The following is a 13,594-nucleotide window of genomic DNA, read 5'->3' as shown; positions in this document are numbered from 1 at the left end:
TTTTTCTAAAATAGTCCAATATCATCATTATAGATGTGACATGGTGCACACCCTTAGGAATGTGAATGTTGCCATTATTCAGTCTTTCTGACCCCAGTCGCACGCTCATGAGAACAGTCAGTGCCTGGCTCCTCACATGCGGGAAAGGAGACCAGCAGCCCTTCCTCCTGGTCCCCAGTCCCTCCCCAGGCCGCCACTCAGAAGAGCCTTGGAGGTCTCTTTGGCCCTCTTTTCCACATTCAGTGCACTGGTGTTTTTCAAATACATTTGTATTGCCCTGACCGGTGTGACTTAGTGGATAGAGCGTCGGCCTGCGGACCGAAGGGTCCCAGGTTCGATTCCAATCAAGGGCATGTACCTTGGTTGCAGGCACATCCCCAGTGAGGGGTGTGCAGGAGGCAGCTGATCAGTGATTCTAACTCTCTATCCCTCTTCCTTCCTCTCTGTAAAAAAAAAAAAAATCAATAAAATATATTTTTAATAAATTTTAAAAAATACATTTGTATTGATTTCAGAGAGGAATGGAGAGGGAGTGGACCCACGCAGTTCAAACCTGTGTTGTTCAGGATCAAGTGTACATGCTTTGTTGGTAACACATTGAATAGGCGCTCCAGGGTGGAAGCCAGCAAACAGGAGTGGACCAGAGCCGTAGCTGTGGGGGCGGTGAAAAGGTAGACTCCGGGCACATTTTCAAGGTCATGTCAATAGGATCTGCTAAAATAACTGCTGTTGGTAACTTAGCCGAAGTGGTTTTATTCAGGACCTTGTTGTAGGGGTTTTCCAGTGGAGTGGTCACTATAAAACTTTCATAGCAATACATGTCACTTGGGTAATGAGTTCACATTTCACTCGATGTGTTAATATTTTTGCTAATAAAGCATCCTGTTTTTCTTCACATTCAGATACACACTGAGTGGCCAGATTATGATGATCTCTGAACACATAAAAATCTGACGTGTGTGTGTGTGTGTGTGTGTGTGTGTGTGTGTGTGTGTGTGTATTAGAGGTCTGATTCATGAATTTGTGCATGGGTGGGGTCCAGCCTGCCTGGCCAGGGGGAGGGGACATGGGCGGTTGGCTGGCCTGCCTGCTGGTCAAACTCCTGGTCAAGGGAACAATTTGCATATTAGCCTTTTATTTTATAGGACATACACTGAGTGGCCAGATTATTATGTGTTCAGAGATCATCATCATCATCTGGCCACTCAGTATATAGCCAATGTCTTGAACGTGTGTAGATTTCATGTGTATGTAGATTTTGTCTTTTTGTAGTTAAAGTTGTTTTTCCTTATACTTTCGTAAAAAAAAAGAGAAGAGCAATGTTTCATTCCTTTGAGAAAATTCAGCTTATTTCGTCACTTGCTACACCTAGCCAAGAATATTCTCAGCCTCTCCCCTCCCCCCTCCATCCCCCTCTCCCGCTGCCCCCACCCCTTTTCATAATTCTTGGCACTGATCCCAAAGCACTAGGTTCCTTACATTTCATTGATGAATAATGCTACCTTTCTTAACCTAGTAGGCGTTTCTCTTTGAAATCATCATAATTGAGTATAATGTTTTCTTGTATCAAGTTAGATTTGACCTGATGATGTCGCAAGACCTATTGTGGACATAGCTTGCTCTGGAGAAGCAGTTTCACATGAATGTGAAGAGGGAACTGTATAAGCCTTGGAGGTTTCGGGATGTGTGTTACCGAGGACAGGTCTCCCAGCAGCCACCCTCCTGACTCCGGGGCCTGGGCACTTTGCTGCTGGAGGCTGCCCAGTGTATTGTGCCTGTACCTGCCAATGCCAATAGCATTTCACCCAGTTACACAATCAGAAACGTCTCCAGACATTACCCAGTGCCCCTGGGCACAGAAACAGGCCTGGGTCACACACATAATGTTATCTTGCCCATGGCTGGCCTCCCACAGGCATTTGTTAACACACTAGAGGCCCGGTGCACGAAATTCGTGCAAGAGTAGACCTTGCTTCCCTTTGGCACCCAGGACCCGGGCTTCCCTTGCAGCTCCAGCTTCGTCCGGAAGGTCGTCTGGTCTAGTTAGCATATTATGCTTTTATTATTATGGATGCATACAGAGTCCTTTTTACTGTCACCTTCTGTTGTATTCCTCTTTTTCCTGTAAAAGAACGTGAAAACTTTGTTTCAGTGTTTCTCTCTTTTCTCCCTCTCGCCCCTAAATTAAAAGTACATTAGAAAGAGCCCTAGCTGTTTGGATGGCTCAGTGGATAGAGCGTCAGCCTATGGACCAAAGGGTCCTGGGTTCAATTCCGGTCAAGGGCATATGCCCGGGTTGAGGGCTCCTTCCCAGCCTGGGCCCTGGTAAGGGCTCGTGTAGGAGGCAACCAATCCATGTGTCTCTCTCACATCGATGTTTCTCTCTGTCTCTCTCTCTCTCTTCCACTCTCCCTAAAAATCAATGGGAAATATCCTCAGCTGAGGACGAACAAACATTTTCAGTTAAATGTCCAGGAAGAAATGGTCCAGTTGGCAAGGAGAATGCAGCCCTGGCCCCTTGCTGCCTGCAGTGCTGCAGCGCTGAGGTTGGGGTCTCTGGTCCCTCCGGGCTTCTGCGAACAGCCTCCCAGGACACCTGCTGGGTGTGGGGCCGCAAGCAGTCCTCGCCTCCTATGGCTCCGACCAACTGGCTCCCAGTTCTAGTAACTGAAGTTGAAGGTCAGCTGCTTCTCTAAACGCAAACTACTGCGCACAGGCGCTTTCTATTCTGGGTGGGGCTTGTGTCCAGGAGGTGTGGGGGCTCAGTTGTGAGTTCTCAGAATTGGGCAGAAACCCCAGACACAGCAGAAGCCCCCACACCCAGCCCTACTCTGCACACTTCCCTTAAATGGCTTTCCTCGCTCCCCCGTGGCCGCGCCTGGCTGCCCCTGGTCCCCTACTGGTCTCAGTTCTCCTTTCACCTGCTGCAGGCCAGACTTGATTGTGAGCAGGCGTTCACCCGCGCTGGTTGCCATGGCACTGTGGATTCTTCCAGTCGTTCTTCCTCTATTCTTCTCAGTTACAGACATTTGTTTTCCATCCCTGACCACAGCTCCCAAAAAGCCCCGGGTTACAGAGAAAAGCACACTGGCTGCTGAGTGTAATCCGAGTGTGCTGAGCTGGAGTGTAGGGTTTTGATGATTGAGACTCATGGATCGGCTGCCTCCTGCACACCTGCTACTGAGGATCATGCCCACAACCCAAGCATGTGCCCTTGACCAGGAATTGAACCTGTGACCCTTCAGTCCCCATGCCGACACTCTATTCACTGAGCCACTCCAGCTAGTTACCTAGTATTTCTAACAATCAGCTCCTTTATTTGCAAAGAAAAGAATGATTGTTTCTTTTGCTCGCTGCTGTGTTTCTCCTGAGACAGGGGCAGCAAGCATGGACAGTGCAGCCAAAGCTGCTTTTTCTGTCAGGTATATAGCCTTTCTCACGCAGGAACTCTTCCTTCCCTCTGATGTCACTTCAATTGGAAGTTGGGGAAAGTCCAGGGCATTAGGCCGCACAGTGGAAATGCTTGGCATATGACCAGTGTCCCTCTGTGCTCCCCATGTGGTTGGCCAAGCAAGATTTCCTTGCAGCTTCTCTTCCCACACTTGCTATAACATCTCCCACCCTGCAGGCTGCAGGGCCAGGGATAGGCCGTGGGAGTCCTGCCCAATCAGAACACGATGGGCATCCTCCTCTTCTGCCTGGGGAGCAGAAACTCACTTCCAGGGTAGTGGTGTATCTTCCTTTTGCTTGTGTAGTAATTATATATAGATTACCAGGCATGTCTCCCTCTCCCTTCCTCTCTGAAATCACCCCGGAGCCCTCCCACAGTTGCTCTCCAACCCCAATCATGCACTGGTGGGGTCCCTCCAACTGATCTGCACCCTCTTGCAATCCAGGACCCCTGGGGGCATGTCGGAGAGCCAGTTTCGGCCCGATCACTGCAGGCCAGGCAGAGGGACCCCACCAGTGCACGAATCTGTGCACCAGGCCCCTAGTAAAAATATAAAATAAAATAAAAAGAATCAGCCAATGAATACATAAATAAGTAGAACAACAAACCAACATTTCTCTCTCTCTCTCTAAAATAAATTACACAAAATAATTCTTTTTAGCAGATATATATATTAAAACCCTAAGCGCAGTGAGATTTAATACAGTACATTAAATGAATATTGAGAATCTTCTCAGCTCCCCTTAATCGAATAAGTTTTGGTTTAAAAACTTGTATGAGACTCAAACTACTGGTGTAACTGGCAAAGCTTCCGTTCTGTGATCTGTGGTTCTCATGTCCATGAAGTTCTGGCTTGGGCACCTCTGTTTGCAGGCAGCGCGCAGGGAGGCACCTGCTCTGTCTCCACAGATTAATCAGCCAGAAATGAGATCGCTGGCGGGAAAGAATAGACGCGCGCTGCGTGTGTTTGAAGCCAGCAGGTGCTTCTTCAGACTTTTCTCTGAAGGTTTTCTTCTCTCAATTAAGCATTGAAGTAAAACAGCAGAATTAAAAAACATTTACCTTTTGTTTTCTATTCTCTTTAAATTAAAACCATGCAGATGTGATAGGGAAGCCTAGCGGTATTGATCACCTGGCCCGTGGGGGGTCTGAAGAATGAGTTGCTTCCACATTTTTGATTCAGGACCCAAATCTGCTGCCTGTGGAAAGGCTTGGGGAAGTGCTGCGTGAACTTGGAACTTCTTCTCAAGCACTGAAGGAAGCGCCAGGGGCAGAATACATGACACTTTAAGTCTCTAAGTAACAGGTTACACTGAATAGTTACTCAACTTTATTTTTATTCAGCTGTTTTTGTTTGGTTCTTATCTGAGCAGAGAATGCAGATACCACGGGAGTGGAAAGAGAAACACGCTATAGCTCCAAAGGTCTTACCATCTCTTTGGGAAGATAAAACACGCTTTTTTAACAATAATTATTATAATGTGTATAATACAGAACACAGTCACCAGCATTTGTCTTACTGACTATTGCCTGGAAGAAAGAAGTGACCATTAAGAAATGCTTACGCTTGCCTAAACTGGTTTAGCTCAGTGCATAGAGCGTCAGCCTGCGGACTGAAGGGTCTCAGGTTCGATTCCGGTCAAGGGCATGTACCTTGGTTGTGGGCACATCCCCAGTGGGAGGTATGCAGGAGGCAGCTGACCGATGTTTCTCTCTCATTGACGTTTCTGACTCTCTATCCCTCTCCCTTCCTCTCTGTAAAAAATCAATAAAATATATTTTTTAAAAAGAAATGCTTACTCTTTAAATATTTACTTAGAATATTGGATAACTTACTTAACTACGGTATGCACTTCAGATTTTAATCGGTAAATTGACATACTTTAGGGTTGTGATCATTGAAATAATACTTACAAAGCATGTAAGAAGAATGCCTCACACATAGCAAGTGCTTAGTAAGTGGTAGCTACTCATAATGGTAACATCATCTGATTTAATAATAGTGCCTATGAATTAGTTCACTTATTTCACTAATAGAACAGATCTACATGCCAGGTTCTATTTGTCATCAATAACAACATTGTTTATATTAAATGCAGAGGAAATATACAAAATGCGATCCAGATTGGCATATAATGGCATTGACAAAGTCTAATCCAAATATTTAAGCATATTTATAAGTACATCTGCTTAAGAAATATAAGAATCAGTGAATATTGCTTCTCCTAGTATCATAAGCCAGGTACTAGCAAGTCGTGTGTTTCATACCTTCACACATTTAGATGGGACTTAAGGGAGGAAATTTCGTGTTCACTTTTTCTTTTATTCGTTTTCAAAGTTCCCAAAAAAACACTCTCCATAGATGGACCTTGCATTTGAACTACCAGGAAGCAGGAAAGGCCACACCCTTGGCTTCTTTGTCCTCCCACCAGGACACCCTGTGTTCCCAATAGAAGTCCCCATGGTGACTTCACGTAGACATGGTCTGTTCGTTTCCTATGCAGTGGGACCCTCTCAATGCGCTTACTTTTGCCTCTGAAAGTCTCTGCTTCTCAACCTTCGGTACAAGTTGAACTGTAAAGTGAGTTTCGGGATCACTTTTTAAACCAAACGCATCTGCTCGGTGCCTGTTGCCCACCGGGCCCTGGCCTGTTGACCTTGTAGTTTATAGTCACGTGAGTGCGTTTCTATGTGGTGGGTTTCCCCGCTCAAAAGTCAACCAGAGGGTTGGATAGGTGTTGAATCTGACTTTGTGAAGAGATTATACAGTATCTTCTTGAATGTCTTATCTAAAAAAAGAAATATAATGGGGTCTGTGCTGCTTCTGGCTGATGCCAGACAGGTGAGGATGTTTTTTATTTCTATCAAATAATTCAGCTGCTCACAGGTCACTCTTTGGTGGAGAACAAAGAAAATGGGCTTAAAAATGCTATAGGGGAGGAAGCAGACTACCAATAGGATCTGGATGACCAAAAGATGCCTCCTCACAGAGCTATACGTGAGATGCTTCTCCGTGATGGACGTGCAGGTCCTTATCTTCCTCAGATGGCTGACAAAAGAGTAGTACGATGTCAGGACGACCAAACACGAAAATCCGATAAATGTGGTCCCGATGAGGCCCGCGACCTGAGAGATCATGGCTCCTAGTTCCATCTTCCGGTTGTAGCACAGGCTCTCTTCCCCCTCTGTGGCCTCCACCACCGAGTAGTATATGATCACGGGAATAATGATGCAGAGTACAACTCCCCAGATGTACATGCAGAGTTTTCTTGCAAAGTTGGGCTGGCGGAATTTCTTCAGCAAGTGGCCATAGAAGATCTTCTCGTAGCATGAAGTGGTCTCCTGCGTGGAATCCTTTTTCATCAAGGTGGCATAGCGGCTGATGGCAATCCAGCTCAGAATCAAGAGGCTGACAAACATGCTGACATGCATGGAGAGGGTTCCCAAAAAATTGACCACCCGGCAAGGTGTGGATCGATACTCCCATTGAAAGCCTTTCAGGAAGTACATGCCCATGAAGGGCATGGTGCTGCACACCAGTAAGTTTGCTGTCACGAGATGCGCTAGGTAGATGTGAGTGGATGTTCTCTTGGTGATTTTTGCTAAAAATACCCATTGAGAGAGAGAATTCCCGAAGAGACCGATGATGCAGAGGAAGATGTAGAGGACTGGGAGAGCCACGGAAGAGATTGCAGATGGCCGAATACATGTTGAGGCCGAGTTGTTATTCATTGATACCAGCTTCTCTTGACTTTTGTCACAGGAGCTAGAACAGAATTGCAGATATTTTTTAAACATGTATCCGTCCTACACCCTCTCCCACCTCCCCCCACCCCCTCCTCTGCCATGTTAAATATTTAAAACTAGAGGCCTGATTCATGACATTCGTGCACTCGGTGGAGGGGGGTGGTCCCTCAGCCCAGCCTGTGCGCTCTCGCAGTCTGGGAGCCTAGGGGGATGTCCGACTGATGGGTTAGGCCCACTCCCCACGGACATCCTTAGGGATGCTTCGAAGGCAGGCCATTGCACTCTCCAGCCATGAGCCGGCTTCTGGCTGAGTGGCGCTCCCCCTGTGGGAGCACACTGACCACCAGGAGCAGCTCTTGTGTTTAGTGTCTTCCCCCTGGTAATCACTGCACATCATAGTGAACAGTAGTTCCCTGTTGGTCAATTTGCATATTAGCCTTTTATTATATAGGATTACTAGTATACATGGTAGTTAAGGCGAATGGTTTTTTAAAAAGTGGGTAAAACAGTAACATACCGTGTTTACCCGAAAATAAGACATACTCCGAAAATAAGACCTACTTACAGGTTTCCTTCAGAGTGAAATATAAGGCATCCCCCGAAAATAAGCCCCCCCCCCCAAGCTAAACATGAGAGATTTGGTCTACTGATTCTGAAAGAAATGGAGTCACAGGAAATTCAGGAATTGGATTGTTATGATGATGTTCCAGAAGATGATGACATGATTGTCATTGAATAAATGAGTAAATTCTTAATACTGTAGGATTCACAGTTTGTCTGGTTTGTGTTGACAACTACTGTACTACCGTACCATATACAGGTAATAAATTTCCTTTATTTTCATTTAACAATAAATGTGTACCGTATTCTTCTTCATGGAAAAATAAGACATCCCCTGAAAATAAGATCTAGCGCATCTTTGAGAGCAAAAATTAATATAAGACACTGTCTTATTTTTGGGGAAACAGGGTAGATGTATTGGATGGAAAGGGAAAGTGTGGGTGCCTGCTCACCTTTTCCAATCCCAATTGTGCAGGTGAAATAAAAGCAAAAGTTGGGGTGCAAAGTGTCTTTGTTTACAAAACAAAATTTGATAAAAATAGTTCAATGTCTGAGTTTTCTCACTTTATACTAGAGGGATTTGTAGTTATTATATTAGATTGTAAAGCAATTTGAAAATGACAATGGATTTTTTTTTTCCTAGAAAGGTACTTTTTTATTTTAAGGCATTTTCAAGCAATACACACTGGCAAAGGAACGTGTTGCAAAAGCATTTGGTGGCCACGTTCATAGAGAGAAGACTGATCTCTAACCATCGCATTCAGTGTACATCACTACTTTTCAAAATGGTGTGTTCTCATGGCTGGATTAAAGCACTTCTCCAAAATCTAATGCTATCAGAAGAGTCTCTTTTCCTATCTGAGAAGTAAACTTAATTCCACAGAAACAGATACTCGGGCAAGATCCTGAATAGCACAGAAGGCAGGTGTAGTAACCAAGGATAAATACCGATATTCCAGGGTCTTTACCAAAAGGCATCAGTAATTTCTTTCAAATACTGAACACTAGACAACGTTTCCTTTCAAATTCTGTCAAAACTGTGGTTGCTGTGCTTGCTGGTTAGAGCGCCCTCATGTGTCTATGTGTGTAATTGAGTATCTGGTTTTTCAGAGAATAGGTTTTTTAGAAGTTATTTTCATCTCAGCATAAACGCAGGTGTAGTGTTTGCTTTCCTATGTCTTACTTTTAAATCTTTATTTAAAGGGTAACTAGAGGGTTGAAAAGTCACATAAAAACTCCTCATATTTTTTTCATGTCCTCATTTCTTTCAGGGGGGAATAATTGAATTTACTGAATTCTGGTCAAATCAGAATCATGAGCTTACTCAGAATGTGCCACATTGCTTGTGATTTTCACCATAACTTTCTAGGAGCCACATTCTCTATTCTTTCCTAATCTAGAGGGAGGATTCTCAATCTTACTTTTAGAATCCTATCTTCTCTTTGGCTAAACACATACATTGCCCTCTGAGATTCTTATCTGCCCCCGGCCCCTTGCGGATGTTTGTTCTCTATCTCTTTTCAGAATCGTGGTTATATTTTTGTCTCTTGGATTACAGAAACAGTATATTTGAAAAAAGTCCCTATTGCAATTTTGAAATAATTTTTATACCAAACAAGACCCACCTAAAGACTGGAAAACTTGAGGACTATGCAGTGTCTCTAGCTCAGTGGTCAGCAAACTCATGAGTCAACAGCCAAATATCAACAGTACAACGAATGAAATTTCTTTGGAGAGCCACATTGTTTAAACTTAAACGTCTTCTAACACCACTTCTTCAAAATAGACTCTTCCAGGCTGTGGTATTTTGTGGAAGAGCCACACTCAGGGGCCAAAGAGCCCATATGGCTCTTGAGCCGCAGCTTGCCGACCACTGCTCTAGTTCAAATCCTGAGACCCTTCACTAATGTCTACCAGTGTCTTTGTTATTCTATTCTATTCCTGTCGTTTTTACTTAGGAAATAGTCCATGTGCTGCACACTTAGTGTGTCAGATCTGGTTGTAAATATCTAAAACCTAAACTGTAGCAAATCAGTCAAGAAGAAAGTGAAATAAGCCAGTTTATTTATTAAGAAAAACTGATCTGATCAAAGTAGTTTTTATTTTCCATAAGAAATGGACCTTTTTTTATGATGTTATTAAAGAAACCCACTAGCCCCCTGCCTTGTGTAGATAATACATCCTACACTAAAATCTGTCAACGTAATCATGTTTCTGTATTAACAGATAATGCTCCTTTTTTTAAGTAGACCATCTCATACAGCATCTGATATCTTACTCCTTACCATCACCTTCCTGTTCTATTTCACACCAGCGAATGCTTCAGAACAGAAAAGAGGTACAAAGACCACAGAATCTAGCACTATGAGAGGGGTGGCACCGACACTGAACTTCAGTGTAACCAGTGACAACTAGTCTTTAGCTTCCCAAACATCAGACTTGTGTCTGCTATGTACACCTCCTTTCAAAATAAACTTTAATTCTAAAACTACTGGATAATTCACTTCTAAAACTTGAAAAATACTATTAGGCTTAAGAAATCAAAGAAAAATCACATTTTATATATATATGTGTGTGTGTGTGTGTGTGTGTGTGTGTGTGTATACACACACACACACACACACACACACACACACACACTGATTGGCCAGATGACGATGATCTCTGAACACATAATCATCTGGCCACTCAGTATATATCCTATAGAATAAAAGGCTAATATGCAAATTGTCCCCTCCACCAGGAGTTCAACTAACAGGCAGGCCAGCCAACCGCCCATGTCCCCTCCTGCTGGCCAGGCTGGCTGGGACCCCACCCATGCACAAATTCATGCACCAGGCCTCTAATATATATATTTTTTATATATACATATACATATATACATACACACACACACACACATTCTGAGACACACACACACATTCTGAGTGGCCAGATTATGAGTTCAGAGATCATCATAATCTGGCCACCCAGTGTGTATACACACAAACACACACACACATACACACACACACAGAATTGTTCTAAAAAAAAAAAAAATCTCGAAGGCTGCATTCCCTTGGTATGATGACTGCCTTGAGTCGTCCACACGTTGTGCCTCTGCTGATCTGACAAATAAAAGAGGTTCTACACATCTGAGTTCGTTGCTAATGATTGCCTACATAACAACGCTGCTGACCAGCTGTCTTACCTGAGCAAGCCGCTCATGCAAGCCGAGGCTCCACTGTTCCGGGCAGTGATGCTAAACTTCAGACTCACATCCTCTGCTCATCGCGCCTTCAGTGCCCTGCCATGTATGTCAGTGTGAAGAGATTCTCACATGACACTGACAACAGTGGTAATAAAAAAAAAAAAAATAATAAAAAAAAAGGAAATAAACAGAATTGTAGCAATTGGGTAGTTGTGAGTGTATCACGCCTTCCCCACCCAAATGACAGCCGATTTTTCTGTTTCTGCAGTGAGAGGAAGTTGCTGACCATGTATATATATATATACACACTGTACTTCCCTGTGATTATTTTATGCCCCAGTGCACCTCAGCCGGCTTGATTAGCATGCCTGCTTGAAGTTCAAAGGTTCGATTCCCCGTGGCTAGTTTTACACAGCACAGTGTAGCGGGAACCACTCCGTATTGATCCAATAAAATATTTGTGCAGACTTATCTGTAAAATCAGCTTCCTTATCTACAGAAGCTCTTAGGTAAGAAAACTGAGTTTTGTTTCCCTTTATTCCTGATAAGGAGGAATTGCAATAAGCCACCCACAGATGATTTTATAGACAAGGATAAACAAGTGAGGCCCAGCCTGGCAGGTGTGGCTCAGTGGTTGAGCACTGACCCATGAACCAGGAGATCAAGGTTCAATTCCTGGTCAGGGCACAGGCCTGGGTTGTGGGCTTGATCCCCAGTGTGGGGCGTGCAGGAGGCAGCCGATCCTGGATTCTCTCTCACCATTGATGTCTCTCTCTCTTCCTCTCTGAAATAAAATGTCCCAACTCACTTGCTAAGAACTAGCTTGTTCTACTTTGAACTGCCCTGTGCTGCCTCCTTTCAGAATCGGAGTTGGTTCGGAGCCTTTCAGAATGGCTGTGGGCATCCTGGAAGTGCTAGAATCTGAGCCTCAGGTACGCCTCGGGTACAGTGAATAGTTCCAGAGTGATCTAAAGAATTGGGAAACCAACTTTCTGTATAGACTTGTCCAACCAGTCTGAACTGGTCGCTAAATGAAAGCTCAGTGTGCAGCTGGGAGCCAGACCTGCATCCCACCACCTTTTCATGGGAAGTTAAACCAGTGAGACTCTGAGAATGGAAACCGAAATCCAGTTCAGTCCCCAGTGGGGGGCGTGCAGGAGGCAGCCGGTCCATGATTCTCTCTCATCATGGATGTTTCTCTCTCTCTCTCCCTTCCTCTCTGACATCAAGAAAAATATATTTTTTTAAAAGAATAAAGTAGCCCTGGCCAGTTTGGCTCAGTGGATAGAGTGTCAGCCTGTGGGCTGAAGGGTCACGGGTTTGATTCTGGTTAAGGGCATGTACCTCAGTTGCAGGCTCCTCCCTGGCCCAGGCCTTGGTCAGGGTGCGTGCAGGAGGCAACCCATGGATGTGTTTTTCTCACATCGATGTTTCTCTCTGTCTCCCTCTCCCTTCCACTCTCCCTAAAAGTTATTGGAAAAATATCCTCGGGCGAGGATTTAAAAAAAGGGGGGCAGGGCGCTAGAACCCAGCAGGCACAAGACAACTCAGTCTGCCTGAATGTTGGCGCTTCCACTAGACAGTTCTCCAGGGCTGTGCACCCGCGTCTGCACTGATGCGCTTGGCCTTTTCGGTACCCAGAGCGCAGGGCCTGGCACAGGGGAGGAGCCACGCCTCCTGCATCCACACTGGAGCATCACATGCCAAAGACCGTTATTCCTCTGAAGTGGGGCGCCTGGGAGCTTGCCTGTCGCCAGGCCAGCCCCCCCCCCGCCCTCCAGGCCAGGGGTGCCTCCAGGAGGAAGCACAGCTGTGCTGCTCCAAGCTGCGGCCTCGGGCTGCCCAGCTGCAGGATGTGGGGTCTGGCCACAGCCCTGCCTCCAGGGGCACTGCTCTGGGGCCTCACCACCGACTGAGCAGCCGCAGGCACCCCCATCCTGCCCTCAGCCGGGGTGTGAGGAACCTCTACTTGCTAGTTTCTCGGCACCCCGGGGAACATTTCCCAGACGGCTGGAAAGGTGTGACAGTACAGAAAAATGATTCGCTTCTCTGAAATCTGTGTATTGGTTTCAGAGAGGAAGGGAGAGGGAGAGAGGTAGAAACATCAGTGATGAGAGAGAATCATAGATTGGCTGCCTCCTGGACTCCCCACACCTGGGCCTGGGCCCTTGACTGGAATCAAACCCAGGACCCTTCAGTCCACAGGCTGACACCCTATCCATTGAGCCACACCAGCCAGGGCAAAAAATGATTAGCTTTGTAAAAAAGGTCTAATGACAAGACTCCCATGGGCCTAATCAGAGTTGTGCTCCACTTTGGACTTTCGACCAAGCAACCAGGAAGGTAGCAGGCGTGGGGAAGAGAGGAAATTTTGATCTTGGATGAGAGGAGGGAAAATTTCAAGGTCAGGCAGATGTTGAATTTCACCATCTTCACATCAGTCAAGTTCGGTTCATATTATGCTTCAGAGCCTGCCTTTCTTTCTTTTCTTTTCTTTTTTTTCTTTTACAAGTTCTTTGAAAAGCCAAGAGTATATAAAGTTTTTGGAAAATAAAGTATTTGATGATAGAATTCTAAAAATGACTTAGGAGATCATATCAGCACAGATGCAAGCCATGTGCACCTGTGCGCTGGAAAGCAACCAC

The 13,594-nt window shown here is 45.1% G+C and overlaps 2 protein-coding genes across 8 annotated transcripts in view; one reads left to right on the top strand and one right to left on the bottom strand.

Moving 5' to 3' along the window:
- The window catches only part of CASK (calcium/calmodulin dependent serine protein kinase), a 226,110-nt gene that overhangs the window by 110,049 nt on the left and 102,467 nt on the right, over nt 1-13,594 (top strand). The window lies entirely within an intron of this gene.
- Nucleotides 4,186-11,343, bottom strand: GPR82 (G protein-coupled receptor 82). The gene is made up of 2 exons (XM_084870118.1): nt 10,950-11,343; nt 4,186-7,217 (listed from the first exon to the last, which is right to left on the bottom strand). The coding sequence occupies exons 1-2, from the start codon at nt 10,964-10,966 to the stop codon at nt 6,167-6,169; spliced, it is 1,068 nt and encodes a 355-aa protein (XP_084726244.1). The 5' UTR covers nt 10,967-11,343; the 3' UTR covers nt 4,186-6,166.

The sequence above is a fragment of the Pipistrellus hanaki genome, assembly GCF_964339955.1.
Source record: "Pipistrellus hanaki genome assembly, chromosome: X".
Classification (NCBI taxonomy): domain Eukaryota; kingdom Metazoa; phylum Chordata; class Mammalia; order Chiroptera; family Vespertilionidae; genus Pipistrellus; species Pipistrellus hanaki.
Note: the sequence above shows the minus strand (reverse complement) of the source record. Positions and strands in the feature narration are given on the sequence as shown.